Source organism: Phyllostomus hastatus, unplaced genomic scaffold, assembly GCF_019186645.2.
Source record: "Phyllostomus hastatus isolate PE091 unplaced genomic scaffold, TTU_PhHast_1.1 phas_scaffold_21, whole genome shotgun sequence".
NCBI classification, from domain to species: domain Eukaryota; kingdom Metazoa; phylum Chordata; class Mammalia; order Chiroptera; family Phyllostomidae; genus Phyllostomus; species Phyllostomus hastatus.
Window position 1 is genome coordinate 22,097,330 of NW_025334017.1, and position 25,071 is coordinate 22,122,400.

Genomic DNA, 25,071 nt, shown 5'->3' on the forward strand with positions numbered 1-25,071 from the left:
TGGAGAAGCAGGGGAGGGGCCGGTGTGGGCCAGATGGAATGGAGCACAGTGAGAGTGCGGTACCCGAGGTCAGAGGGCTGAGGGGAGGGCTGGAAGGAGGGGTCACATCATGTAGGACTGAGTCTTAATTCCAAGTGAAATGGGAAGTCCTTGGAACTTTTTGAGTAGAGAAGTTTCATGATTGGATCTAAATTTTGGAAAAATTGTTGGCTGCTTTGTTGAACTACATTACAGAAGTAAGGGTGGAAGTGGGGAGACTAGTTAGGAGATTGACTATTACAGCTATTCACACTGGGGAGAGATAAGAAATGGTCAGTTTCTGGATATCCTTTTAAGGACAAGCAATGGGATTTCCCTGGTGCGCTGGATAAGGATTGAAAAGAAAGGCATCAAGGGGGAGTCCAGAATTGTTGGTGTAACAAGGGGTCAGCTGTGGCTGCCAGTACCTGAGATGGGAAGACTCTGTGTAGATTTGGGGGCACAGTCTGGTGACAGGCCTGACAGATGGACCTTTGTTTAGACATGCGAGGACTCTGTGCATAGGCAGTTGCACGCATGAGGCTGAAGTGCAGGGGAGTGGATCTGGGCCAACTGTGGGCTTTAGAAGTCGTCAGCATGCAGACGAGTTGTCACGCCCTGAGCCTGGACAGGATTTCCAGGGCGGGAGGGAGTGGGGATGGAGAAGAGGACCGAGGGCTGAGCTTTGGGCACCTCGACTTGAAGAGATCTGGGTGAAAAGGAGGGGGCCGCATAGGTGACTGGGAATGGATGACCAGAGGTGGAAGGTACGAGAGAAGACACGCGAAGGTACTATTTCCGGCAGGAGGGCGTCGGCGGCATCAGACGCCACTGTGAGCTGAGGGAGCCACAGACTGAAAGTCCACCATGTGGTGTGGCCACGCGGGAGTTGCTGGCGACCTTGGGGAGAGTTGCCTGGGTGGACTGGCAGGGTCAGGAGTCTGTGTGGAGTAAAGGGAAGGGTTAAGAGAAAATGGAAGGAGAGAAATAGAAGACAATGTGTATAGAAAATTCTTTGAAGTTTTTTTGTAAGAAGGATCTGGAAGATGAGTGGTAGCTGGAGGAGTGACAGGAGGGGTCTTTAAGATAGGAGAGATAGCAGCATGCTCACAAGCTGCTAGTAAGGATGAAACGAGCGATGGCCTAGAGGAGGTGAGCAGAGGGAGACCTGGGCCCTTGGAGACGGGGCTCTGGAGATGGCGGGGCGGCGGCCCGCAGGCCGAGACGCTGGCAGCTGGGCTGCTGTGGCAGGAGCCTGTACGAAATTCCCTTCCGCGTGCCTCACTCCTCCAATTTAAGGAGTCCTGGCTGTTTTATTATGTCCTTCTGCCTCGTGATGACTGTGACAGAGGACTAGTGCACGGAGACTAGAGGGATTTGGAGTAGAAATCTGGTGTTGATAAGGGAAACACAGAGGAACGTGACAAGAACTTGCAGTAGTCCCCCCGGGAACACTTCCCAGTATTGCTAGAGTGTGACTGGCTCCGTCCAGATGCGATGTACTGAAAGCTGAGTTCTTACATGTCCCTTGGGAGAAGCTGATGGGACATCAGGAGGTGTTTAATAAGGCACTATCAGTTTCAAAAAAAGAAAGGGGGAAACTAATGTTCTTTTCCTTTTCTCCTCTAGAACTCTGGAGAAGATGGTGACATTTAAAATGTTCATCACTCAGTTGAGCCTGGCGGTGTTTGATGACCTCACCCACCACAAAGCATCGTCCGAACTTCTGAGACTCACGCTGGACACTGTTTTTCTGCACGTGGCCCCAGCGGCCTCTCACCTCCCGGGGGAGGAGCCCGGCGCGGCACTCTTCCGGCTCCACCGCGTGGAGCTGTGCTGCGGGGACCTGCAGCTGGACAACCAGCTGCACAGTCAGTCCAGCTTCCACTTTGCCGTCCTCGTCTGCCAGGAGGACAAGCCAGACCCCACCCAGTCTGCCAAAATGCAGGGTCTCCTTGCATCCGGCAGAGATTTGGAAGAATACAAGAAAAAGTGTTTCATCAAACTTTGCCTCACCTTAACGGAGGGCGAGAGCTTCCTGTGTGACATTAATGAGTTCAGTTTTGAATTGAAACCTGCCCGACTGTATGTGGAAGACACATTTGTACACTACATCAAAACTTTGTTTGAGACCTACCTTCCTGGCAGCAGCCTGGACGGGCAGCCCCCAGCGCTCTCTGGTGGCGAGCGGGCACTGCCCGTGCAGGTCAGACAGCACGCCAGGGCCTTGGTGAACCCGGTGAAGTTGCGGAAACTGGTGATACAGCCGGTGAATCTCCTCGTCAGCATCCACGCGTCCCTGAAGCTGTACATAGCCTCTGACCACACTCCGCTGTCCTTCTCAGTGTTCGAAAGGGGCCCCATCTTCACCACGGCCAGGCAGCTCGTGCACGCACTGGCGATGCACTACGCCGCGGGGGCTCTTTTCCGAGCAGGTGAGGGCGCGGCTGAGGGTCTGGGGAGCTAGGGCCTGGGCAAAAAGGAGATGCTTCGGGGTGGCACCCTGTGGACATCCAGACGTGGGCAGGCAGTACGGTGAGGGCTGAAGCATGTGGGCTGTGCAGTGGGACGGCAGTGGGTTTCTCTCTGCACTCTGTGAGGCCTCGGTCACATTATCAAACCTCCCCAAGTCTCAGTTTCCTCAGCCATGAGATGGGTGGTTACGTGTTTTGAGAGAATACAAGGAAAGTATACAGAGTGCCCTGAATTTTGCTTGGCACTTAATAAACACTGAAGCAGCAGTAGCTGTTTATTTGCCGTTACATGACTTAGAGTTACAATCCCATTTGGCAAGCAGTCTTCTGGCTCCTTGCAGGTACAAAAAGCTCTACATCTGCACCGTAGTGCAGCCGGGGAAAGTGGCCCAGGCCCTCCAGCCCGGGCAGAAACGAAATGCAGTTCTAGGTTGTTAGCTTTCTTCATGACGGTCCTTCAGGAATAGCTGCAAGGAGAGAAATTCAAAGGGTTTGTTTGCTCACAAGATGCACAGAGAGCCTTCAACCTCCCAGTGTGGCCCTGCCTGTCTAGACAGACAGAGGAGAAGGCTGCTGCCGGTGCCTCGCCCCCTCTCCACAGACCTGAGCTGCAGGAGTCTGCAGGGCTGGTTTGAACGTGCATGCAGATGTTGTCTGGTGGGGGCGGGGTGGGGGGGGTGCTACAAGCTGAGTGTTAGGGACCAGGCTGTCTCAGAATACCCTATGGCAGCAGTTTTCAACCTTTTTCCTCTGATGACACACATAAGCTAATTACTAAAATTCTGTGGCACGCCAAAATGTAGATTATATTTTTTGCCAAGTCTCACACACAAAAAAAGGTATAATTTAGATTCATTTAACCAGATGGCTATTGTGTTGACTGTTGTCATTTTTTTATTTGACAATTTAAGGGAAAGGAGGTCAGCGCCCCTGACTACACAATCAGGTATTGAATGTTTAAAAAATTCTTGTGGCGCACAAGTCGAAAATCCCTGTTCTATGATAATCAGCGTCAGAGTGCACGTTCCTGACCTGAATGCACCCGAAAGGGGTCTCAGTTTGACAGTCTGGCTCCTCGTGTTCCCGTGACCTCAGGCAGCGCGCCCCAGCCAGAGTCGTCTCGGGGCCCCTTTCTGGTAAAGAGCACTTTCCGAAAGTAACCGAGGAGGGAACCTTTGTAACATTGTACTTGGTGAATGTTTTCCCATAGAAGATTAACATCGTCGCAGCAAATGACCCATGTTGTTGCCATATTGGTAAGATTCCATTCTCTCCCTAATGAAATTCATCGAGTTGATAGGGCTGCCCAGCTCTCCTAAGTGAAAATGACAAGATCTGGGGAGGGCTCTGCCCGGACTGTTGTTTTGATAGCTTGCACAACAATGAAGAAATATTTCCTTCTTGCTAAGAAATCATTTAAAAATAAGCAGTTAAGATTTCAAATTTAATAGATGGGTATAGTTATAAACAATTCCAGAAACTTACCCTTTCAGGCAGTTTTTGCTTTTAACATGAGAAGCGGGCATGTAGGTTACTGAGCTCTGGTCTGAGCCTGGGAAGGAAGGGCCCCCATCCGGCCAGCACAGCATGCCGGAGCGTGGCGAGCACCCTCCGTGCAGTGACCTGGCGGAGGAACTCTGGCCGTGGCACTAGGGAGCCGTGTCCCTGCACCCCTTGTGCTAAAAATGATCGCTTTGTTTTGTTTTGTGTTTTTAATGAGCTTTCCCAAGAATATTCTGTTTGGATTTTTTTGTAATCCACTTAAAAATCCTCTAAGCTGTTGTCCCAACCTCATTATATGCCAAGACAAGAAATTCTAACATAAAGGGCCAAGATTTTAGGGCCTGTTGGGAATTGTGTCACTGAAAACCTACAGACCATCCAAAGAGTATCTGGAAGAAGGCGGTGATGGACTGAGTTGGAAGTGGGAAGAAGTAGGAGGGGACCAGCCCCCAGGTTCACAGCATTGAAGGGAAGGCACTTCCATCCTTGTAGGAAGGGTCAGAGCTTGCCTGGGAGGGAACAAGCTGCGTAAAGAAACAGTGAAGCAGTTAGAAATGAGTTACTGTCCCTCTTTAAAGGAAAGAACGTGGGCCTTATAATTTCCTGGGGTCCCTCTCTGCCCACCAGTCTCTATTTGATGGGACACCAGACAGACACCCCTTTTCAACAAAATTCCCAAACAAGTCAGAGAAGGATATATTTGCTTTTGGAGGGAAATAGTTAACAAAAAAAAAAAAAGAGAGAGTGTCCTGGGATTCCATCTGCCCTTTCCTGGCCAGCCCAGCTGCCCCTGAGAAGTCGCTCTGGTCCACAGTAGCCCTCCCATAAGGCCATAGGCCTAATCCCGGAGACCCATCCCCACCTTCGCCTGGGGAGAGGCTGTGTTTCTGCCTACTCAGTGCCCTTACACTGGGAGCTTTGCTTGCCAGTCGCTACTTTCTTCTTCATTTCTATGTGGAGTCATTGGAACGAAGAGGAATTAAAATGTTCCTAGGCCAGCCTGCCGTCTCCAGGTGGAACCTTACAACTATTCTGGGATAAAGGGCACCTGCTCTTTCTCTGTGTCCAGAGAGGGCCTGCCAAGGCAGAGTAGTCCACGGCCTTCCACGGGACCCTGCCCACTCCTTGTACCCTGGGCCCCCCACGTGGCAGGGGTGTGGGGTTGTTTGGAATCTGGCAAACCGGGGTGGGAAACCCAGCTCACGAGTCTCACCACTGGGGAGGCTGTGAGCAATGGTCTCAGTCTCTGAGCTAGTTTCCCCCTCCTCCTCCTAGGAGCCTTCCTGGGGAAACAGGGAGACTGGGTATTACTCACGTCAGATTCTCCTCTCCCCTCTGGGCCTGCTGCAGCTCCTCAGTCCAGGGAGAGGCTCAGTCACTAGCTAGTCCGGATTTGTGTAAAGGGAGGTAACAGTACTTCTCTTGCACAGTTGCCTCTGAGAACTAAAAATGTTGAGTGCCTGGCACCTATATGCCCTCCCATTTATAATCATCTTGTAGAAATTATGTCCTGTTTTAACATAAACCCTAATGTTATCTTCCTACTATTCCAGAGAAGAGAGGTGGACTCAAAGTTTAGGAGTGTCCCTCTCTACAGCAGCTGGGCCTGGGTCCCATTAGGGCTCTGGCCGAGCTTTGCACACACACCTTCCCAGGCCTCTGGGATTGGTGACGTGACTGGGGGTCTCTGTCACAGGCCTGCCCTCCAAGAGTCCACTGGTGAGGCAGGACTGGCTCCCACCTGGGTCCTGTCCCCAGGGCCTCCCTATTAGAGCGTTCAGTCCTGGCCTAGGGAGGTCAGTGGGTTACCAGAGAAGTCGCCCGTTCGGAATGCCCCTCACCTTTGCCCTTGACCCTTGCCTGCACTTCGAGTCTGCTGGGTGAGAACCCCAGTGCCCCAGCCCAGGGGGACGACGGAGGGAACCGCTGCCGGAGTGCACACCAGAGCCACGTTCCCACGGGGCAGTGCACACAGCAATCAGGCCACTGAGCAGGCCAGCTCCTGGCAGGCCCCGGCGCACATAGGAAACCAGATCCAAAGCGCGCCTCCTGGGACTCTCGCAGGGAACACTCCCCTCTCGCTAACCTAATCAGTATGTCCGTGTCACTGAAGTTTACACAACTGCAGCTGGGGTTGAACAGGAGACATTTATCTGGCTCCAGCTCCGCTCTAAAGGGAAGCACTCAGCTTGGTAGGATTGGGAAAGATTAAAAATAACTCCTCCATCTTTGTCAAAACTTTGCATCCCCCTTGTAACACCCCATTTAGCATCTGGCCTCCCCTCCCGACCAGGCATCTTCTCATCCCAGTGCTGCTGCTGCCCCAAGGAGGCTCCACAGATAACGCTCCAGCCTGCTCACACCTGCAGCCGGAGGGACCGCCTTTCCCGGGCAGGTCGGAGCGTGGGTCCCCCTGCACATGGGTCCCTTTCCGCGGGAACATAGGACTCCGGCAGGGAAGTCGTATTAAAGCCATTTGTGAGGCTGCCAGAAGGATCACTTTGATTTATAAAGTATGAAAGTTTGCCACATCTGAATTCACAGTGAATGAGTTATTTCCCATATTTTGCTCCAAAGGAGCTTATTACATTCTCAATTCTAGTGTGAAAAATGAATTGCAGGGAAAATGTGTCATTTTCCCCAAATGTTGAAAGTGCTGTATTGAAGGTTTCAGTAACCCCTTCCCTTTGGCCCCTTCCAGGCTGGGTGGTTGGATCCCTGGAAATCCTCGGCAGCCCGGCGAGCCTGGTGCGCAGCATCGGCAACGGCATCGCCGACTTCTTCAGGCTTCCGTACGAGGGGCTGACCCGCGGCCCTGGAGCCTTTGTGAGCGGAGTTTCCAGGGGGACGACGTCGTTTGTAAAGCACATTTCCAAAGGTAGCTACTTTGGTTCCTTGTAACGATGCCTTATTTCATTCCTTCCTGTCCTAGTCTTTATTTTTGAAGAACGTGTTTAAGTTCTAAATGCATTAGGTTTGCCTCTAGCTTTGTTTGGCTTGTTAGCTTGCAGTGAAATGCTAGGGTTGTAACAAAGCTCGTATATAATGTCTTATGTTTTAAACAGATCAGCGCTTGCCTGCGTAGTGTGTGAAAATGTTTCAGAAACTTCAGAATTTTAAACCTCCCACGGGGAAAACTCGGACTGGCTCAACTGTTATTCCATGTGATAAATACAGAAATATTAAAGGTGTTCAGGACTTCTGCTAAACATCAGAAACCCTACACTGTGTTGCCTCATCATGTTTTTAAAATGTAGATTCAGTTGTCATAACTTTCGTGAGGATGTGGAGGCCGATCTGGGTGGAACAGCCGGCTTTCCTCCCGCAGGCCACATACACAGCGCCATCTTGTGGCCCGGACCGGCCAGCAGGCACAGAAGCCCAACCCCTGCCCTGTGCACGAAGGGGGCTGTTTTCTTTTCATCCGTGTGTTTGCTTGACGGTATTTCGGTCATGTTGGCAATGACTCGGGAACTAACAAGGGCCATCTGAGTCCCTTTTTCTTCTCAGCAGGAGGCAGGGAAAACAGGGCAAAGAGCTTCTCCCCCGTCAGGGGCTTTTATGAGCAGGCAGGTTATAGAAGTCTCTAGAAGGCCTCAAAAGACAACTTGGGCTTGAAATACGAGAACTCATGGTCCCTGGAGGGGGACTGGCCAGAGACCAGCAGGAGTAATAAACCATGTTCCCCGGACAACGGCAGGACCCCTCCCCCAAGCCCTGGTCGGTTGTCCGGGGCCCAGGAGCTGAGCTGCAGGAGCTCGCAGATGAGTCACTGGTGGATTTCTCACTCTCGACGCTTACATCTTGGTGGTTCTGTTGGTTTAATTTTAAAATGAGACAACCGGCACCTGCTGAATTGAAACCCATCAGTAATTCCAGCGTGCTGACTCACTGCTTGTCTTTCACACTCGTTCTCTCAGCAAGCTCCGGTGGTTTGCCGGGAGCCATGTGTGTGTGCGCGCGCACGGATTCCTTTCCCGAAGACGGGTGAAGTGCCGCTGCAAGGACGGTGTCCACAACAAGGGAGCTAACTCAGCAGTTTCAGAAAGGTGTCCGTTGGTATTTTCAGTTTTGCTCATTGAAATCTATGCAGAGTTGCTGGCGGGAGTTCTGATATTTTGAGCAAGAGGCTGACATCGCTTTTTTTAGAGAAAAAAAACAGACAGAAGTATGGCTTTCACCTGATTTGCTCCCTTCATTGTCCTCACATTTTTCAGTTAACATCCTAACTATGAAAATGGCACATACTCTCTGTGGCACAATAATCATTTCCTCAAAATGTCAAATGGTAAACTTCAGTGTCTCTTTTTTACTATGACTGAAATAATAAGGAGGGAATAATTTGTAGTCCTAGAGTAGAAACCTTTTTTTGCCATCCGTCAAAAATTCAGCAGCTAACCTTAACCCTTCAACTCAGAGCAGGCAGATTTTAACCTTCAAAACTGGCCCCTGGTGAGGACTCTGAAACTAACTGTTTTAGCCAAGCCTTGACAATCAAATGGTAGCACGTGACAGTTTCATATGAAACTCAGGCATTTTTCTGGTGACAGAGGTCATCCTACCCCTTTGGAGGAGTGCCGCCACCGGCATAAGCAAGTGTTAATTTTCACCTCATTTTCGTAAGGCTCACGCTTCCAGCTGCCCAAGAGAGAGCCACCATCACTCACCATCTGGGCATATCCAGTGACACAGACGTGCTCCCACGGGCCCTGGGGACCACTCTCCCGGGGGTTCTCCACGTGTGTGACCAGGAGGCCAACCCACGTGCTCTTGCTCCCGCAGGTACCCTCACCTCCATCACCAACCTGGCCACGAGCCTGGCCCGGAACATGGACCGGCTGTCACTGGATGAGGAGCACTACAACCGGCAGGAGGAGTGGCGGCGGCAGCTCCCGGAGAGTCTGGGCGAGGGGCTCCGGCAAGGCCTGTCCCGGCTGGGCATCAGCCTGCTCGGTAAGAGGTTGCTGGGACGTGTGCTCAGGGTGCCTTCTGGCTCTGGCGAGGGACACGGACTCCCAGGACATGGGTGGCTGGGAAGTTCACATCCTTTCTGTAGACAAAGCTGAGGCCCAGAGAGGACATGGCACTCACCCCGGTGCCCGCCGTGAGTCACTGAGGCTCAGGAACAGGACGTGGCCATGACAGGGCCGTCCTGTCTGACGAGAAGGTCACCTGTGCAAGTGCCCTGCTCCAGCTTCCTTTGCCTCTAGTGTGAAGCATCTCTCTGGCCTCCTCCGGGCTCTGCTCCCCGAACAGAATCACGCCATGGATGGGCCCCTGCATGTAGGGGTGTGAGCACAAGGGCAGCAGCACGTGGCCCTGCACCTGTTAAAGGGAGTCCCAGCACACGGGAGCCTGGCTCCCGCACCCCACAGGTACTGTGGGCGCCTGCTTCGGTTCCAGTAGCACTTGATCACCTTGCAGTGGTCGAGTAAACCTCAGTGAGGAGCACACTGTTGGCTTTTTTTTTTTCTTTTTCCTTTTTAAGAATGCCAGATCAGCCTGACTCTGGGTAATTATCATTTGTTGAGCTGCCAGATGGTATAGTTAGAGGTGAAGATTGCTATGGGTATTTCCAAATATTACAAATGTTTGAAAAATAAGTTGCTTTGGAAAAATCTATAAAAAGGTGGCTTGAGAGCTGAACTTTTGCAGAGCAGGATTTTCAAGGGTATTTTTTGTTTATTTGTTTGCAAAGGAATTTAAAACTGTATTGCTTGGCAGCATGCCTGCCCGGCATCTGAAGGAGTGTGCGTCTCACAGAGATCAAAGTGCCCAGTGCAGAGAGAACAGGGGTCAGCAAAGCGGAGCTTGAAAGGATTTGTCCTCTCTCCAGTCTGCCGTTCCAAACACAACCCCTCCACTCACAGTGCAGCCAGCTGAGGCTCTGAGAGGACCCAGTAAGATGTGACAAGAGCAGGTTAAGTTACTAGAAACTGTGTGTAAGTCACCATTCAGTGATGTGCGGCACTGTCATGGAATAACGCGTGGAAGCCAGGAGGCTAACGGCCTGGGGGAGGCACTGCTGGGTGGAGGGGCAGTCCGGAAGGCAGCGTGGCCGTTCTGGGGAAGGGCAAGCTGTGGGGGTGGGCCACGTGCTCAGGAGCCACAGACCACTGGCCAGGGTGTTCAGATCCCTTGTTTTTGACCTCCGACAACTTCTTCTCTGAACCTGGGTCTCTCTGAACCTCGGGGCTGGGAATGCCACTGTTAGAGGTCGCCATCAATCGTGTGCCAGGCACAGGGCCTGCATTTGGTCATCAGAACCCATCATGATAATATCATGGCAGCAAAGGGACTGTAAGAGTTGCTTGATGTCAAAGAGGGTCATGTGAACCACAGCAGGAGCCTTTTTGCTTTATTTTAGTCCAATGGGTTCAGTCTCTATAACCACAAAAAGTGACAACCTTGGGTGCCTCAGGTCATTGTTTGGAGTCCATGGGACCTCTTTATGCTCAGAATTCTGGGCTCTGTGCCCTCTGTTCCAGGCAGGAGAGCTTCCTTCCCTCCATTCAAGCCCTCCTAGGAGCTCCAGGTGCTCACAGAGGGGACCTGAACTGGTTGGCACATGGCTCTTTCCATCCCGACTAATCTGTTCTCCTCCCACCCAGAGAAGCCGGTCTCCACTATGCAGTTGCCACTGTATAAAGTTGTGCCTGAGGGTAGGACTCACTTATGGAGGGAACCATGGTTCCGCCTTTGCGATGTCACCCTTTGGGGAGTGGCTCCTGTTGTGAACGGGAAGCTTTGGTCTTTGCCATAGTTATTGGGTCCTGTACACTCTCACCTATGCAAGGGAATCACGTAGTCTGTGGAAACTGTGGTGGGCTCACAGAGATTTTCTGCATGCCTGGCCATTTGCAAAAGCCTAGGGCTTCTGGGGGTCATGTAAATCCCCCCCAGCGTGTGTTGATGGCACCCACAGATGGATGCTGGCCTGGCCTTGGGCTCCCAGGACCTCCGCCCCCAGCAGCAGGCCCTGAGTTCCATGCCCATGCGGGAGCTCTCAGACATTGGAGTTCACAGTGGACATCTCTGTCCACACCGGCTTCCTTTCCTCTAGAAATGTAAGAGCTCTCCGTGTGCCATGTATCACAGTGTTATCTCAGAACATCCGGTCCTAGAACTCCCTAACTCGAGGCAAGGAGAGACGGAGAGGAAGACCAAGTCCTCTCACCTGGGAAAGTATAGGCTTGTCACCATTTAATCCACACCCAGAAATGCAATTTAGTGTCTACCTGAAGCTAGAGCTGTCACGATATAATAGTTTGCAGCCTTTGCTCAGTGAAATCAAAGTCCTAGTTCCTCAGCGCCTTCCTTTACAAGACACAGGCATCAGCGACCCCGTCAGCAGGAATGGGCTCACAGAGCGCTTCAGGGCTGACGGAGCGCTTTCCCGTCTTACTGGGCCCTCCGGCCCCCGGCAGGGACGAGGCTCGCAGACTTGTCTGGGTCCAGCTCCCGGCAGGACGAGAGCCTGGCCTTTCCACATGTCACCCACCATGCGGGCTCCAAGCCTGGAAGCAATCAGGATGTGGGGAGACTGAACAATTGAAAGTTCCAGGGTGGGGAAAACACATTTCCCCCAAATGTCGATGGGGTGGTGGGCCTTCCTAACGCTGCCTCACCCCCATGGAGACGCTGGGGAGTGTTATGAGACACTTGAAAAATCAAAGGGAGCCTTTGGCTGCCGTGCCCAGACACATCGCCCCAGGTCAGCACGGAAGTGTCAGCTGGCAGAGAGATGCCGCTGAAAGATGCCGCCGAGGCTCTTGGAGGAGCTCCACCAGTTTGTGAACAGCAGAGGCTTTGGAACCGCTCTGCTTCGCCTGCAGAATTGGCACCAGGTCTGCCCACATGCACCAGATCTGTGCCCATCCACCCTGCTTTCTACTGCTCCCTGGAGTCCTCGCCGAGAGAGGATGTGAGCCCTGTGTCACAGCTCCACTCTGCGTCCCCTCCCAGACGTGCCTGCTCGCTCGTTAATACCACTGGCAGGACATCAGAACTTGCTTGCTTGACCCACGCTTCTTGGGCTGCTGCCCGACTTCTGAAGTATCGACAGATTTCCCAGCAGCCGCACCCTCCATCCTCACGGCCGCTCGGGGATGCCATGTGGGATCCCAGCAACAGAGGCCTCCACCAGATGAATTAGGATGCTCTCCCTCAAGGGAGCGAGCAAAGAGCTGCGCACCCAGGAGAGGACCTCCTGGGCAGTCCCTCTGGTGCCGCTGCCATCCCCTGGCAGGCTGGTCTGCAGTCAGCAGGGAATTCAGGAAGACTGCTCCTTCCTTCCCAACTGGCCAGACTGTGCTGGCCCAAAAAAGCTGACCTCAAGCCGGCACACCCGGTGCACTCCACAGGTCTCGTTTGTCTCTGGAGTGAGGGGCTGTGCAGTGGGGGCTCAGGGGACGCCTATGCCTCTGCTACTGTGATTTATTTTTTAAAGTGCCCAAAATATAATTACAGTGTGTGGTCAGGGCAGCAGCCAAATAGCCACGCAGGCAGGACTTTCATAGCCCGGGGACACACCGTGTGTTTGCCGGAGACGAGGAGCGAGTCCCAGAAGAGGTGAGGGAGGGCCTTTGTAGTCCCCCGGCTTCAAAGAAAGCCCTTTTCTAAATGGAGGTCCGACAAGGAAACACCTCCCGGCCTCTGCCTTGGCAGCACACGTGGAGCCGTGGGGCCGCCCCTCCGGGGTGCACGCTGCCTTCCCTGCCTCACCTCATCACCTCACAGCCGCCTCCACGTGGCCGCCCACCCCGCGGGCCCGATGCCAACAGACAGGTTTGGGGATCAGTTTCCACCGCCTAAAGCCTTCGAGCAGGTTTCAGTATATGACAGTAAATAACTTACCGGCTGTGGGATTTAGCTGGATTATACTAGTCAGAGAGCTTTCCGAAGCCCTCGGAGCAGCAGCCTCTCTGTTCTCCAGCTCGCACCTGGCGACCAGGGAGGTGTCGGCGTGAGTGACGGGCCAGCTTTCCCGCCCCCAGGGTCGGGTGCTGGGCCACGGCACGTGATCTGGCGGCTTCTCCTCTGCCTCGGAGAATCTAACACCTTGTCATGGGGTTCAGGCCTTCCACTTGCGGGGGCTTCCCAAATAGTTTATCTATCAAAGCCACAGTAACTGAGCCTTTGCTTTGGCCAGTGGCTGGACAAAGTGGAAGATCAAAGGGGAGTTTCGCTGGGCCACGTGTCTGCACTCGCGCTGGTGGAAGTTAGCGCCCTGTGTGGACGGACGGCCACAGGCATCAGGGCCTGAGGACAGGTGAGGTCTGGCACGCTGAAGGGAAATGGGAGAGTCGTCGCAGGAACCACCTGCCCCCCGGCTCAGTGTAAATAGCCTTACCGGAAATCTGCACTTGAAAAAAGACATTTCCACCAGAAATGCAGGCAGTAAATTAATTTATTGATGAGTTTGTAATTATTTACCCCAGTTTTCCTACTCTTAAGCATAGAGACCTGTCAGAGAAGTCAGATAATGAAATCACGGAAAGCTGCGGTCATCGATTTCATGCTGATCACTCTGAACCGTCTGCTTTGAAAGGATTTGAAGACCAGTCTTGCCAGGGCTCCGGCTCTCCCAGGCACTGGTGGCGCCTCCACTGTGGCCGGTTCCATTAACGCCTCCCAGCCGCTGACTCCTGACCTGTAGAAGGAGAGCAGAGCATCAGATTCCTCAGAGAGAGAAAACGGGAGGCGGGCTTCCAGCTCCAGGGCCAGGGCTGGGTGGCCTGGGGGCACAGAAACAGTGACCCCTCCACCCTCCCTCGCCAGGGCGGCAGGGGTGGGGTGGTCAGGCTGGGAAACGGACCTGTCGCCTCAGGTCATTCTTAATCTGCTCCTGCATAAATTTAAATGGCTCTGTCAAAATTGAGAGGACTGGAATTCTTGAAGAATGTTCCCTCCACAATTGACCTGAAGGAACTGGCCTTTGGTTTTACTGAATTTTGTTCAATGGAATATTGCTTAAAATCAGCAGGGCACTAACTGCGACCTGGAAACCTCCATTTACCCAAGAGATTTTGGATTAGTGGCAATTGAAATAATGGGATTTGACATACACTAAAATTTCTACCAGGGAACTGTGCATTTTCATTAGTCCTAGCAGGCCCGAGTTGAAAACAGAATTCTGTCGGGAATTGAAGTGAAATGTTTACCTCTTATGAGTTAGGGGACCCTCCACTCCATCATGGAAAAAAATCCAGACCGGTGAGGCCTTCACTAGGTCCCATCATCGGCCCCTGGAAGTGAGAGCAGGGGACGGACCATCCCACCAGGGGAGAGCCGGCAGGGCAGAGAGCAGTGAGAGCAGGACTTCGCAGCCATTCTGAAGTTTAGAGTAAGTGGCCAAACCTCGGGTAACGTGAGAGAGAAGGAAGTTTTTCCAACACTGGCAAAGGGAACAGCCCGTTTCATAAACAGCATCAGGGAACAGGTTGGTGGGTAAGAGTGAGGCTGTGAATCTGACTCAAGACCCAAATCCTGCCTCAAGCATGGGACAGCTGTGTGACCTCGGGAAAAGCTCCTCTGCCTCTCAGTGCCCCAGTGGCCTCATCTAGGGAGTGCGGATAAAGAATCGTGCCTGCCTCCTGGGATTATTTGGATGAATGATCTCATACAAGCACAACTCTTAGCACAGTCCCCAGCACGGGGTGAGCACTCAGATGAGATTAGCCAGCAGTCCTACACAGCTTAGCGATGGGGTGTGTTCTGAGAGATGTGTCACCAGGCGATTTCATCGTCGTGCAAACATCGTAGCCTGCACTTAGACACACCTAGGCGCTAGGCGGTGCCACCTGTTACACACTTCGGCTGCATGGAATCACCTGTTGCTCCTAGGCTCCAAGCCTGCGGTGCAGCACGTTACTGTACAAAACCCAAGATGAAGTCGGTCACAAGGAGAAATGATGCAGTCAGGAGAAGTGGGCTCCTGAGATGGATGAGGCTGCTGCTGGCGTACTGTGGGACGTCGTTGTACAGCAGACTTTTTTTTTTTTTTATCTAAATAGAGAGTGCATTCTAAAATAATGATAAAAGGTGTAATACAGCAGGTCCTCAAATAGTCATCTCATTCTAATGTTGATGAGATGCCATGGGAACTTAACTCTTGTTTATATCACTTAGCCTGTGATAAAATTTGCAGAACCTGGTGATCCCACTTTGACCTTAAGTGAGGACCTTATGTAACAGAGACCAGTTACATAGTCATTGACTATCACCAAATGTTATGTAGTGTTCATAATTCGATGTGCTGTGCTTTTATACAACTGGCAGGCAGGAGGTTCGTTTACACCAGTATCACCATGAACACATGAGGAGTGCATTCTACTACACTACAACGGCTGTGATGTTACTAGACGATAGAATTTTTATAGTGGAATTATAATCTTACGGGACTACTATTACATATGAATTCTGTCGTTGACTAAAATGTCACTGTGCAGCACTATGTAATAGAAATTATTTCTGCCCTAACTGGTGTGGCTCAGTGGATTCAGTGCCAGCATGGGAACTGAAGGGTCACTGGTTTGATTCCCAGTCAGGGCACATGCCTGGGTTGCGGGTCAGGTCCCCAGTTGGGGGTGTGCGAGAGGCAACCAATTGATGTAGCTCTCACACGTTGATGTTTCTCTCCCTCTCTTTCTCCCTCCCTCTCTTCTCTCTAAAAATAAATGAAGCCCTGACCAGTGTGCTCAGTTGGTTTTGGCCTTGTCCCACAAAGCGAGTTGGCTGGTTGGATCCCAGTCAGGACACATGCCTGGGTTGTGAGTTCGGTCCCTAGTCAGGCCGTGTTTCCCTCTCACATTGATGTTTCTGTCCCTCTCTTTGTCCCTTCTTTCCCCTAAGAATAAATAAAGAGACTTAAAAATAAATAAAGTATTAAAAAAGAAATTACTATATCAATACTTATTAAATAATTATTATTAACTTACTGATGAATAATTGCTCTAATTAAAAGGGACAACGCAGAAAGGGGCTGGCCTGTCCACCTTTTTTCATCCTCCTGATCCACTGACGGTGTCCCAGGTTGCGCAGGCTCTCTCTTTCTAAGGGACTGTGAACCGTCTCCTCCAAACTGCACAGCCTGGTTTCTGCGGAAGGGCATGGGGAGTGTTGTGTGGAATAGTTTGACGTTTAATAAGTCCTGAACCGAACTTCCCAGGTCCTGAGTGGACCAGACCCAGTCTGAACATTGTGTGTGGATGAGACAATAAATGCTTAACTTAAACTGCCCTCAATGTACGTAGGTAACTGGTAAATAAATGTAAAGAGCTTTTATGAATGTGGGCTTTCATTTTCAATCCAAATGAAACTATGGTCCAGGTGGAGGGTTTTCCCCTCCTCGGGACTTGAAGCCTCGGCCCTTTACTGGGGACTTTCGTTGTTTTTCAGGTGCAATTGCTGGCATAGTCGACCAGCCAATGCAAAACTTCCAGAAAACGTCCGATGCTCACGCTTCAGCAGGACACAAGGCCAAGGGTGTTATCTCCGGCGTGGGCAAAGGAATCATGGGGGTGTTCACAAAACCCATCGGAGGAGCTGCTGAGCTCGTGTCACAGACTGGTTACGGTGAGTCAGGGGACGGCTGTCAGGCCAACTCAGACGCCACCGGTTGGTTCATGTGATTGCACCAAGGGCTCCTGAGATGACCTAGCCCCCCCCCCCCCCCGCCCATGGCAGAGCAGTGAAAAATAAAAGGGATAAGTCTAGTAGTAAATAGCTCTCTTTCTCACCTCCTTTTGCTTATTTACATGAAGTATAGAATTGATAATAAATTACAAAATTACAGAACCAGGAAACCAGTAATTTCAGTATATGTTTATATGTCAAAGAATCTTTTAACAGTCTATTTAATGAAATAAACTTTAGTAAAAGTAACTGGTTAGCGGTTGAGGGTAGTATGTAGAATATATTGAAGCAGAGAATGGAATTACTACTTTCCAGGCGAGCAGTTTGAAAGGGAAACTAGATTAGCAGGAAGAAAACTATCTTTAAATTACAATGCATATTTGGAGAATGAAAGAAAGAGGAGCATGCGTGTGCATGCATGTGGGTGTGTACACACACGTGCACGTGCTTGGAGCTTGGAGTGGCTTTCTCACCTGCAGACGCCATGCTGCTCCTGCAGCCAGGTCGAGTCTCCTAGCACTGGCAGCAACGGTGTGTGGCCTGCAGGTGAACACCCTCGCCCCAAGCAGACAGTGGTGAAGAACTTGGGCTCGTGGCACCACTTGCACTTGGCCTCTTCCCGTGCACGTGTGTGCACAGAGGAGCAACGGGTGGTGGGAAGTAAGCACATCATCCCCTGCTTATTTCCTGTATTCTTGACAGAGCACACGCAAGTGAGTTTCAATAAACGAGTGACTGGAATTGCCACCTTTTCACCCATAATCAGTGTCATCATTTTGGTGGTGAAGGAGGCTGTCTGGCCAGTATCACACACAGCAGGAGGGCTCTCTCCTTTGTCAGGCACACGAGCACTCTGCACTCTACATCTGCCACGAAGTCCGAGGGGGACTTTTCACTGCAGACATCCTGCGCCTCAGATCTGGCCAGAGCAGCCAGACCAGAGCGTAAAGAGGGTGAGGGTGGCGGACAAATGCCCACACTCAGGCAGCCCTCCAGAGAGGCTCCTTTAAGGGACCACACAGATGCAAACATGTGTTCCTCTTCGCTGTCCCCTGCCTCCCCGCCCTCTGTTCTCACTCACAGGGAAACTGACAGAAAGGTCTGCTGCCGCCCCAGGTGGGCGCACGCTCCCTCATCCAGGGCTTACCCAGAATCAAAGCAGCGTCCTGTTGCTGCAGTCCTCAGTGAGGGACAGTCAGCGTGGACTTCGTAAATTCCTTTGGTTTAGAAAATGCTGTTGCCCCTCGCTGTGCACTTCCCAGGGCCGAGGCGCTCCCTGGTGTAAGAGCATCTCAGAACAGAGCCTCCCATGGCCTTGTCGGTTTCCATCATTCTTGTAAAACTTTTATTACCGCACTGAAGGTTTTACAAACCACTAACTCTTAGCCTAATGACTGTGCCTCATTTGTAAACATTTACAAGCCCTCAGAAAGCACACATGCTGTACCATCCTTGGTTCTGCAGAGTCTCTTTGGAAGCCTGCGTGGCTGCTCCTGGGTACCCTCGTTTGGTGCTGGCACCAGGGGGAGTGTGCAATAAACCGGAGGTCCCCAGAGCGCTCATAAATGTATATGGATTCATGTTGACAGCTGGATTAAGTCACCTAAGTACTGTATGTGAAGTAAGCAAGCCATGTGCCTGTATGTGCATCTCCTGTTGTGTTGTTTTTGTTACTTAACTAGTCACAGCACTGACATAGAAGAATTGCAGTATTAAGCAAGAAAGTTAGCTGACAATCTTGACTTTTCACCACGTAAATTGTAAATGATGTGTGAGCCGTTGCCAAGGCCCGATCCCTCCCCTCCCAGGAGCATTAGGCTTCCTCTAGTTGCTGTTGACATTCAGACTATAGTTCACTCTGATTTCAGTCTGGAGCTAATGTAAGATCACCAGGGTGAAGAGCACTGCAGTGTTTAATGATTATCTATACGCTTGCTTCCAAAGATGTGACATCATTTTGGATCTGTAGCATTGTATGGATGGCTGTAAGCAGATGACATCACTGTAGCATGGAACTGTTTTCCAGAAAACAACTAGTAAAACCTTACTTCTCTTACCACAGGTATTTTACATGGAGCTGGACTTTCTCAGCTTCCCAAACAGCGCTACCAGCCAAGTGATCTGCATGCTGCCCAGGCTCCAAATAGCCACGTCAAATACATCTGGTAAAATAATCTAGATGCTTCCTCAACTGAACATGCGCACTGTGTTAACAGGCCCTGCTGCTAGGGGACCCAATAGGAGCCGTCATTTTAGCATCTCAGGCAAATCAAGGGCATCCTAGAGCCAGATACAGTGCTGTCCCCAGATCTGGGTATACCCTTCAGGAGGATGCACACTGGCAGGGAAACCAGGGCTTGTGAGGAGGCCTGAGATTTTCTGTGGAACAATCTTCTGATTAGGGGGGACATCACTCAGGGGAAGAAAAGGAAGTAATTAGAGCTGAGGGAAATCCTTGTCCCCACAGGGAGCTGGGCTCTGTTGACCAGACTCCGTTTGAGAATTAAAGTGACAATGACATTTCAAGATCAAATAATCCCTTGAGGAGCATCGCGTGGTATTGCCCCAACCCCGGTACAAATAGTGAGTGTGGATATGGACCATTTTTGAAAACTGGCTCCTGGCCTTACTTTTCTCCTTTGAAACAGGAAAATGCTTCAGTCTCTGGGCAGACCAGAAGTGCACATGGCCTTGGACGTGGTTCTGGTGAGGGGCTCAGGCCAGGAGCACGAAGGATGCTTGCTGCTGACCTCAGAAGTGCTCTTCGTGGTGAGTGTCAGCGAGGACACACAGCAGCAGGCCTTCCCCGTCACAGAGATCGACTGCGCACAGGACAGCAAGCAAAGCAACCTGCTCATCGTGCAGCTCAAGCAGCCAAGAGTGACCTGCGATGTGGAGGTAACAGTTCAGAAAACAGGGTGACCAGTGCTAGCTCCCAGCAAAATCGAGATGTGGGCCGACCACTGGTACCAGGCATTCAAGAGCCCCAGCCTCTAGAGTGGCTGCTGGAGGCCAGGAGGGCTGCCAGAGGAGTGTGAGAAGCAGCAGAGCCACTGCAGAAGGGATTGAGAAAGCCCACCTAGGCATACATGTGCGCCTCTCACAGGAGAGGTCAGCAGTAGCCAGGTGGATTCAGCCTGGGGCTGAGCCACCATATGAGTTCAGCATGGCCTGGCTGCCATGGTGCTGGAGTGGACAGGACAGGACAGGAGAGAACTCTAAAACAAGCAGGTCTGTATAGGGAACAGCAATTCCACACACCTACTCCATGAAACAGGCCCGCATCTGGTCGTGGCCTGGGAGTGGCTGCACTAGACCCACAGTACAGGAGGACCACCACAGAACTGAGGGGTATCCTGAGTCAAACAAGGCATGGGCAGCAGGCCAGATCTTAGCAAGTTCCCAAACCAGGAGGTCTGACTCACTCCCTTCCAATTCCCCAGATTTGAGGGGTCAACATTTTATAAACAGATCTCTCTCCCATCTGCTTCTTGTATTCTGTGTGGCCCTGTGTTCCCCTCCCCATAAGACAGTTTCCCATCCCCTAAGTTCCACGGGGTACCTCCTGTGGATGCCACTTAGGTTCTTGGAGCAGCTCCTTGGCTGCACAACTCCTGAGATGTGCAAGTTGCTCATTCCTGGCCACACATAAGTTGATATGGAATGGAGGTTCAGGCTGGGCATACTGGAGGCCAGGGGTCAGAGGTGAACCTTGACGAGTGACACCAGCTTCCTGCAGTCCAGCCTGGGAAGCAGGTGTACCCACCGGAGAGTCCCTTTCTGCTCCTGCCACCCCATTAACTGCCTGCTGCATAGGACCCTCAGAGCTGATCTCAGAAACAGGCATCTGCTACGTGGCAAGATGGGGGTGGATCAGGTGGATCGGGGGTAACATGCAGCTTGCAGGTCCTGACTCGGACTCAGTGGCCTCAGGAAAGGACAGCAAACTTGCCTCTAGGAGATCCTGCCCGATCCCTTTTTTCCTTGTTTTTTTCCTGGTATGGGAGCCTGTGTCTCCCTCACACCACTGTTTGGGTAAAATTATCTGAGAAGATGGAAGGCAGCCAAACATAACAACTGAGATTTCTCTAGTTTCTTGGATCATAATCAGTCAAGCTTTAAGCTGGGGTTTGGCACTAGGACTACATCGCTGCTTCAAGTTGATGACTTTCTGGGAATAAACAGAGGTCAGATGTCCAGGCTGACTTTATTAGATCTGCCAAAATCTTCTGATCTAGTTGACAATAAAGCACCAGTGATGTGGCTACAGGATTTGGCAGAGGATAGTATCATTATCTTCAAGTCCTTGGTCCTTAACGAGAAACTTCCAAGGCCCTGAGGAGTATCTGTGACCATCATTGCTCCTTAGCTGCTTGGGAAATACTTCAGATCTTAAACAATTGAGCCCGGAGATTTATCTCTTGCTGTTGAACTGCCTCTGCTGTCAGTTGTGATCCTGCTCTTTGGCTTTTCTGCTCGTGGAGGGTCCCGCAGGGAATTCTCATAGCTGGAGGGGTCAGACCTGTTTCTCTGTGGGTTAATGAGATATCTGGAGTTACCACCCCTAGAGGCTGCCAAGGCTAATTGAGACCATGCAATTGAGGGTAGAGGCAGAAGCACCAACTCCACACACCATGCTCCTCTCTATACCAGTTTCGCACTCCTGTGCAGGGATGGCCGAGGGGTGGGATTAAGGGATGGCTAAAACAGGGGCAGGAAAAGACAGCAGGATCTGCAGGGCAGCTACGACAGACAGCCAAGCTGCACGGCAGCACCTGGCACTGGACAGAAAGGGTGGCTGTCCAGCATGCCTTCAGCCTCCAAATTTGCTTTCTCATTACCTATTCCACTTCCCTCTCCCCTCAACTCCTCATAAAAAACAGCTGACCCCTTAGTCCTCTGTCCAAAACCTAACCTCCCCCACTTACCCCAAAGGAGATCCAAGCTGCAAAACAAAATACTCCCTTTTTTTCCCAGAGACAGTAACCTCTCCTTAGGAGTGGTGTAGTCCACAGATTTTCTAGAGGGGGCGGCATGCAGTGGTGCTGCTGGCCACCATCCGCTTTCCTCGGCTGGCACGCCCCTGTCCGCACACCCCAGCCGAGTCCCGGCAGAACCCAGGTGAAGGAGCCCACCCGCTGGTTTCAGGGAAAACTAGGAACAGTATTTGTAAGATCTTTATGTAAAATGCCTTTTCTGGTGTTTCCTTTAGACACCAGGAAGCACAGGTCCTTTGAATTTTAGAACTTAATTTGTAGATGACATCATTCACTATATTCAAATATGGCAGGATTCAGATTTTTTTATAAAATCAGCTTTTGCTTTTCTTGGTTATATGCAGCCATTTTTAGGGTAATAATTGCTTAATATGCCTGGCACGTTATTATTCAAATCCCTTATGAGCAGCTCAAAATGAGTCAGAAGGTCAATTTATTCCTTGGCCAGATTCCTCTCACAACATGGGCTTTCCTGTGCTGCCGCTCAGGAGGAGCCGCTAAGACTTTTGTGTATTCAGAGCTAGCTTTCCAGCTGAATTGTGACCCCAGCAAAGTGGTATCCGAACTCTGGCTTTTGCCTGGTGGTGCAGCTTTCACGTGTCAGGGAATCTTTGGGGGCCTTCGTTTCCCTTCCCCTGCTAAAAACACGAGACCCGAACCCTGGCAGGCCCCTTTCACTCTCTACCATCCACTGGCTTCTGGTGAAGACATCCTTGGCCACACCTGTTTGTGCCGTACACAAAATATACAAATTCTTTACACTGCTACTTTGAGAACTAAAGAGCCCTCCTTGAAATGTTTTTAGTTCTTCCAGAGTGGTCGTGCCAGCACTTAGCAGGTAAAGGCCACTGAAAGGGCAGTGGTTACCTGACTCCCACAGAGAAGCAGTTACACTGGCAACTCACCACGCCACCTGATGTCCATACACACCAGCTAGCTTCAAGGTGGGAAAATTTATGGCTCCCACTGCCTTTGATGGATGCTTTCTCAGAAAATCTCACTTAAGAACTTAGGTAGTGTATCTCCGTTCTTTTGAATTCCACTGAAGATGAGCCAGACTTTTATGAACCATAAATGTAGTTTGCATCCTCCTTTTTCCCATAAAAATTTCCCCTTCCTCTGCCCAGTTTTATTTTCTCTGGCTTTAAATCCTAGTATTTATAAAAACAGTAAATGTTACAGTTCAAAAGGTATTTTCTTAATGCTGTGTCCAAAGCCACTGGTTTGAAAGAGGTGCCTCTGCCCCACGTTTTCTCACTAAAAAGGCTCTGTCCGAAGAAGAATGAGGAGACAGGCAGACAGTTTTTATTTCAGGGAGCTTTTAATGGTGATTAGATTTAAGCAGAGGAAGGGCACCTCTTTGTTCCTGGGCTGGTTAAGAAAGAACAATGACAGATGTTTTAATAGTTGATGGGTAAAATGTTCTCATCAACTCGAAACATGGAAACTGTACGTAATACCAAGTCCTTATTCAGAGGAAGCTGTCTTTAAACCCTCATGCAGAGCTCTAATGTTACACTGCTGAAATTGCAGTGCTATCATCACCATTCAGAGGAAAAACAAAAGCACTGTTTTGGATGAAGTGGCTTTATTAGACAACCTAAAAATGTATCAAGTGGATCAAGAAAAGGAGTAATTTTGTTATGGAAGTCTCCTTATGAATAGAGTTTGGCAACTAAACAGTCTTTTATCTTGGAACCCCAGGTGGATGGAGTCCGAGAGAGGCTGTCGGAGCAGCAGTACAACCGACTCGTGGACTACATCACAAAGACATCCTGCCACCTGGCCCCCAGCTGCTCTTCCACGCAGACGCCGTGCCCTGTGGTGCCAGTGGAACCTCTCCCCTCCACGGTGAAAACATACCATTACATGGCAGACCCACCTTTTGCTCAAGTCTTCATTAGTAGATTTACCATGGTGAAAAATAAGGCCCTGAGGAAAGGGTTCCCCTGAGTTCCCTCCTCTGAGGCACTGGTTCCTGCTGGTGCAGTTTACTTCTGAGTAAAAACGCTCTGGCATCTAACATGGACATGAGGCCAACACTTCTCTGCAGTTACAGTAACTTTCTAGCCTTTTCTAAAATTGATTCAGATTCTTCCCTCTCCCTAAAACTAAGATACTTTAATAAAGGGGAGTGATAAAACCTTTTCCTATTTGGGGACAGTGCCTAACAGAATCCTGTAGGTTATCTTATCATAAGTAGAAAATAGTCTCTTTTGCTCTATATTTGCTAAAATTTCAACTATAATTAAGATCTTTTAACACTCAGCTCTAATGTAAAATGTGGTCAGGCCTTAGAATGGAAATACTAAAACTTCCTATCTAGGGGCATCTAATTTTAGGTTTAGATATTGTCTGCCTGATACCCTCATCTGCAAAAATTTGTGGAGTCTTTAGGTGAAATTAAATGTTTAGGATTTTATTAACTTGCTCAATTTGTTACTCATGTGATGCTGTTCTTTAAGTGAAAGCTGCAGTGTGAAGTCTGCATTTTACTGATGCCTGTATAAAGAATGTTTACTGACTGCAAACATTCTGATGCCTGTCCAGGTACGTTCTGGAAAAACGTTTTTCCAGTTTGTTTTACTGGTAAAGCTTAGAGTAAATCTTTGTGTCTACCAGTGAAAACAGACCCAAAGTATTCAAGTGAGTCTCTCTAGTTTCATGAACAAAACACACTACTAGGAACTACTCTCACATTCCCTTGTGGAAGGGGTTTAGCAGAAGGACTCACACTGGCCTGGTATACTGGAGGGGAGTCAAGAACTCCAACATTAACCTTAAGAATGAATCAGACCAAATAGTTTATTTTGCTGAATTGACTTATTTTGCATATAACAATGGGTTTGGCTCAAGATCCTGGGTCATAAAGTATTTTAATATTCAGTAAATATCTCAAAGACTGCAATGAAACACATTTTTACTGACTGATTCTAAACTTGGGCCTACAACCTATTAGCTACAATTGTGAGACACTAAGAAAATTCAATTTCAAAGGTCCACTGATCTTTAAAGTGTCACCTGTTACTGGGAAGTCACTGCACACATAGTTGTGTCTGGGAAGCAAGGCTGTCAATATGCCAGTCTGACTATGAAAATGGTTCCTCCATCGGTTTGCTGTATCATACTCATTTAGGAAACTCAGTTTTACCAATTAACCTCAAGAGTAACTATTTTTAAGAATGTAAATATGTATTAATTCTTATATCTTTTATGGTAATTTTGCATACTACCTAAGAACTGTTACATAAAACTTTAAAATAAAAGGAATCCTTGAATTAAAGATCACACCTAAATGTGTACTGTCACCGATTTTTTTTAATGCAGGTTTTCACTTATACCTGGGTTTAATTCAGCTCACGTTATTAAAAATAAAGAATTTTTGAGTTAAAAAAAATAAAGTTTGACAGTTAAATTAGCTTTGGATAAACTTGATTTTTAAA

General features: G+C 50.0%; 1 protein-coding gene across 2 annotated transcripts in view; it reads left to right on the top strand.

The window, feature by feature from the left end:
* VPS13B (vacuolar protein sorting 13 homolog B) overlaps nucleotides 1-24,916 on the top strand; it is a 699,511-nt gene extending 674,595 nt beyond the window's left edge. For both annotated transcript variants that reach the window (XM_045861171.1, XM_045861172.1), the window contains exons 56-62: nucleotides 1,648-2,453; nucleotides 6,697-6,873; nucleotides 8,778-8,948; nucleotides 16,395-16,571; nucleotides 18,694-18,796; nucleotides 19,280-19,529; nucleotides 23,333-24,916. In XM_045861171.1, coding sequence (XP_045717127.1) covers nucleotides 1,648-2,453; nucleotides 6,697-6,873; nucleotides 8,778-8,948; nucleotides 16,395-16,571; nucleotides 18,694-18,796; nucleotides 19,280-19,529; nucleotides 23,333-23,581 — 1,933 coding nt within the window. In that variant the 3' untranslated portion in view covers nucleotides 23,582-24,916. The remainder of the gene's footprint in view (nucleotides 1-1,647; nucleotides 2,454-6,696; nucleotides 6,874-8,777; nucleotides 8,949-16,394; nucleotides 16,572-18,693; nucleotides 18,797-19,279; nucleotides 19,530-23,332) is intronic.
* Nucleotides 24,917-25,071: the final 155 nt, after the last annotated feature.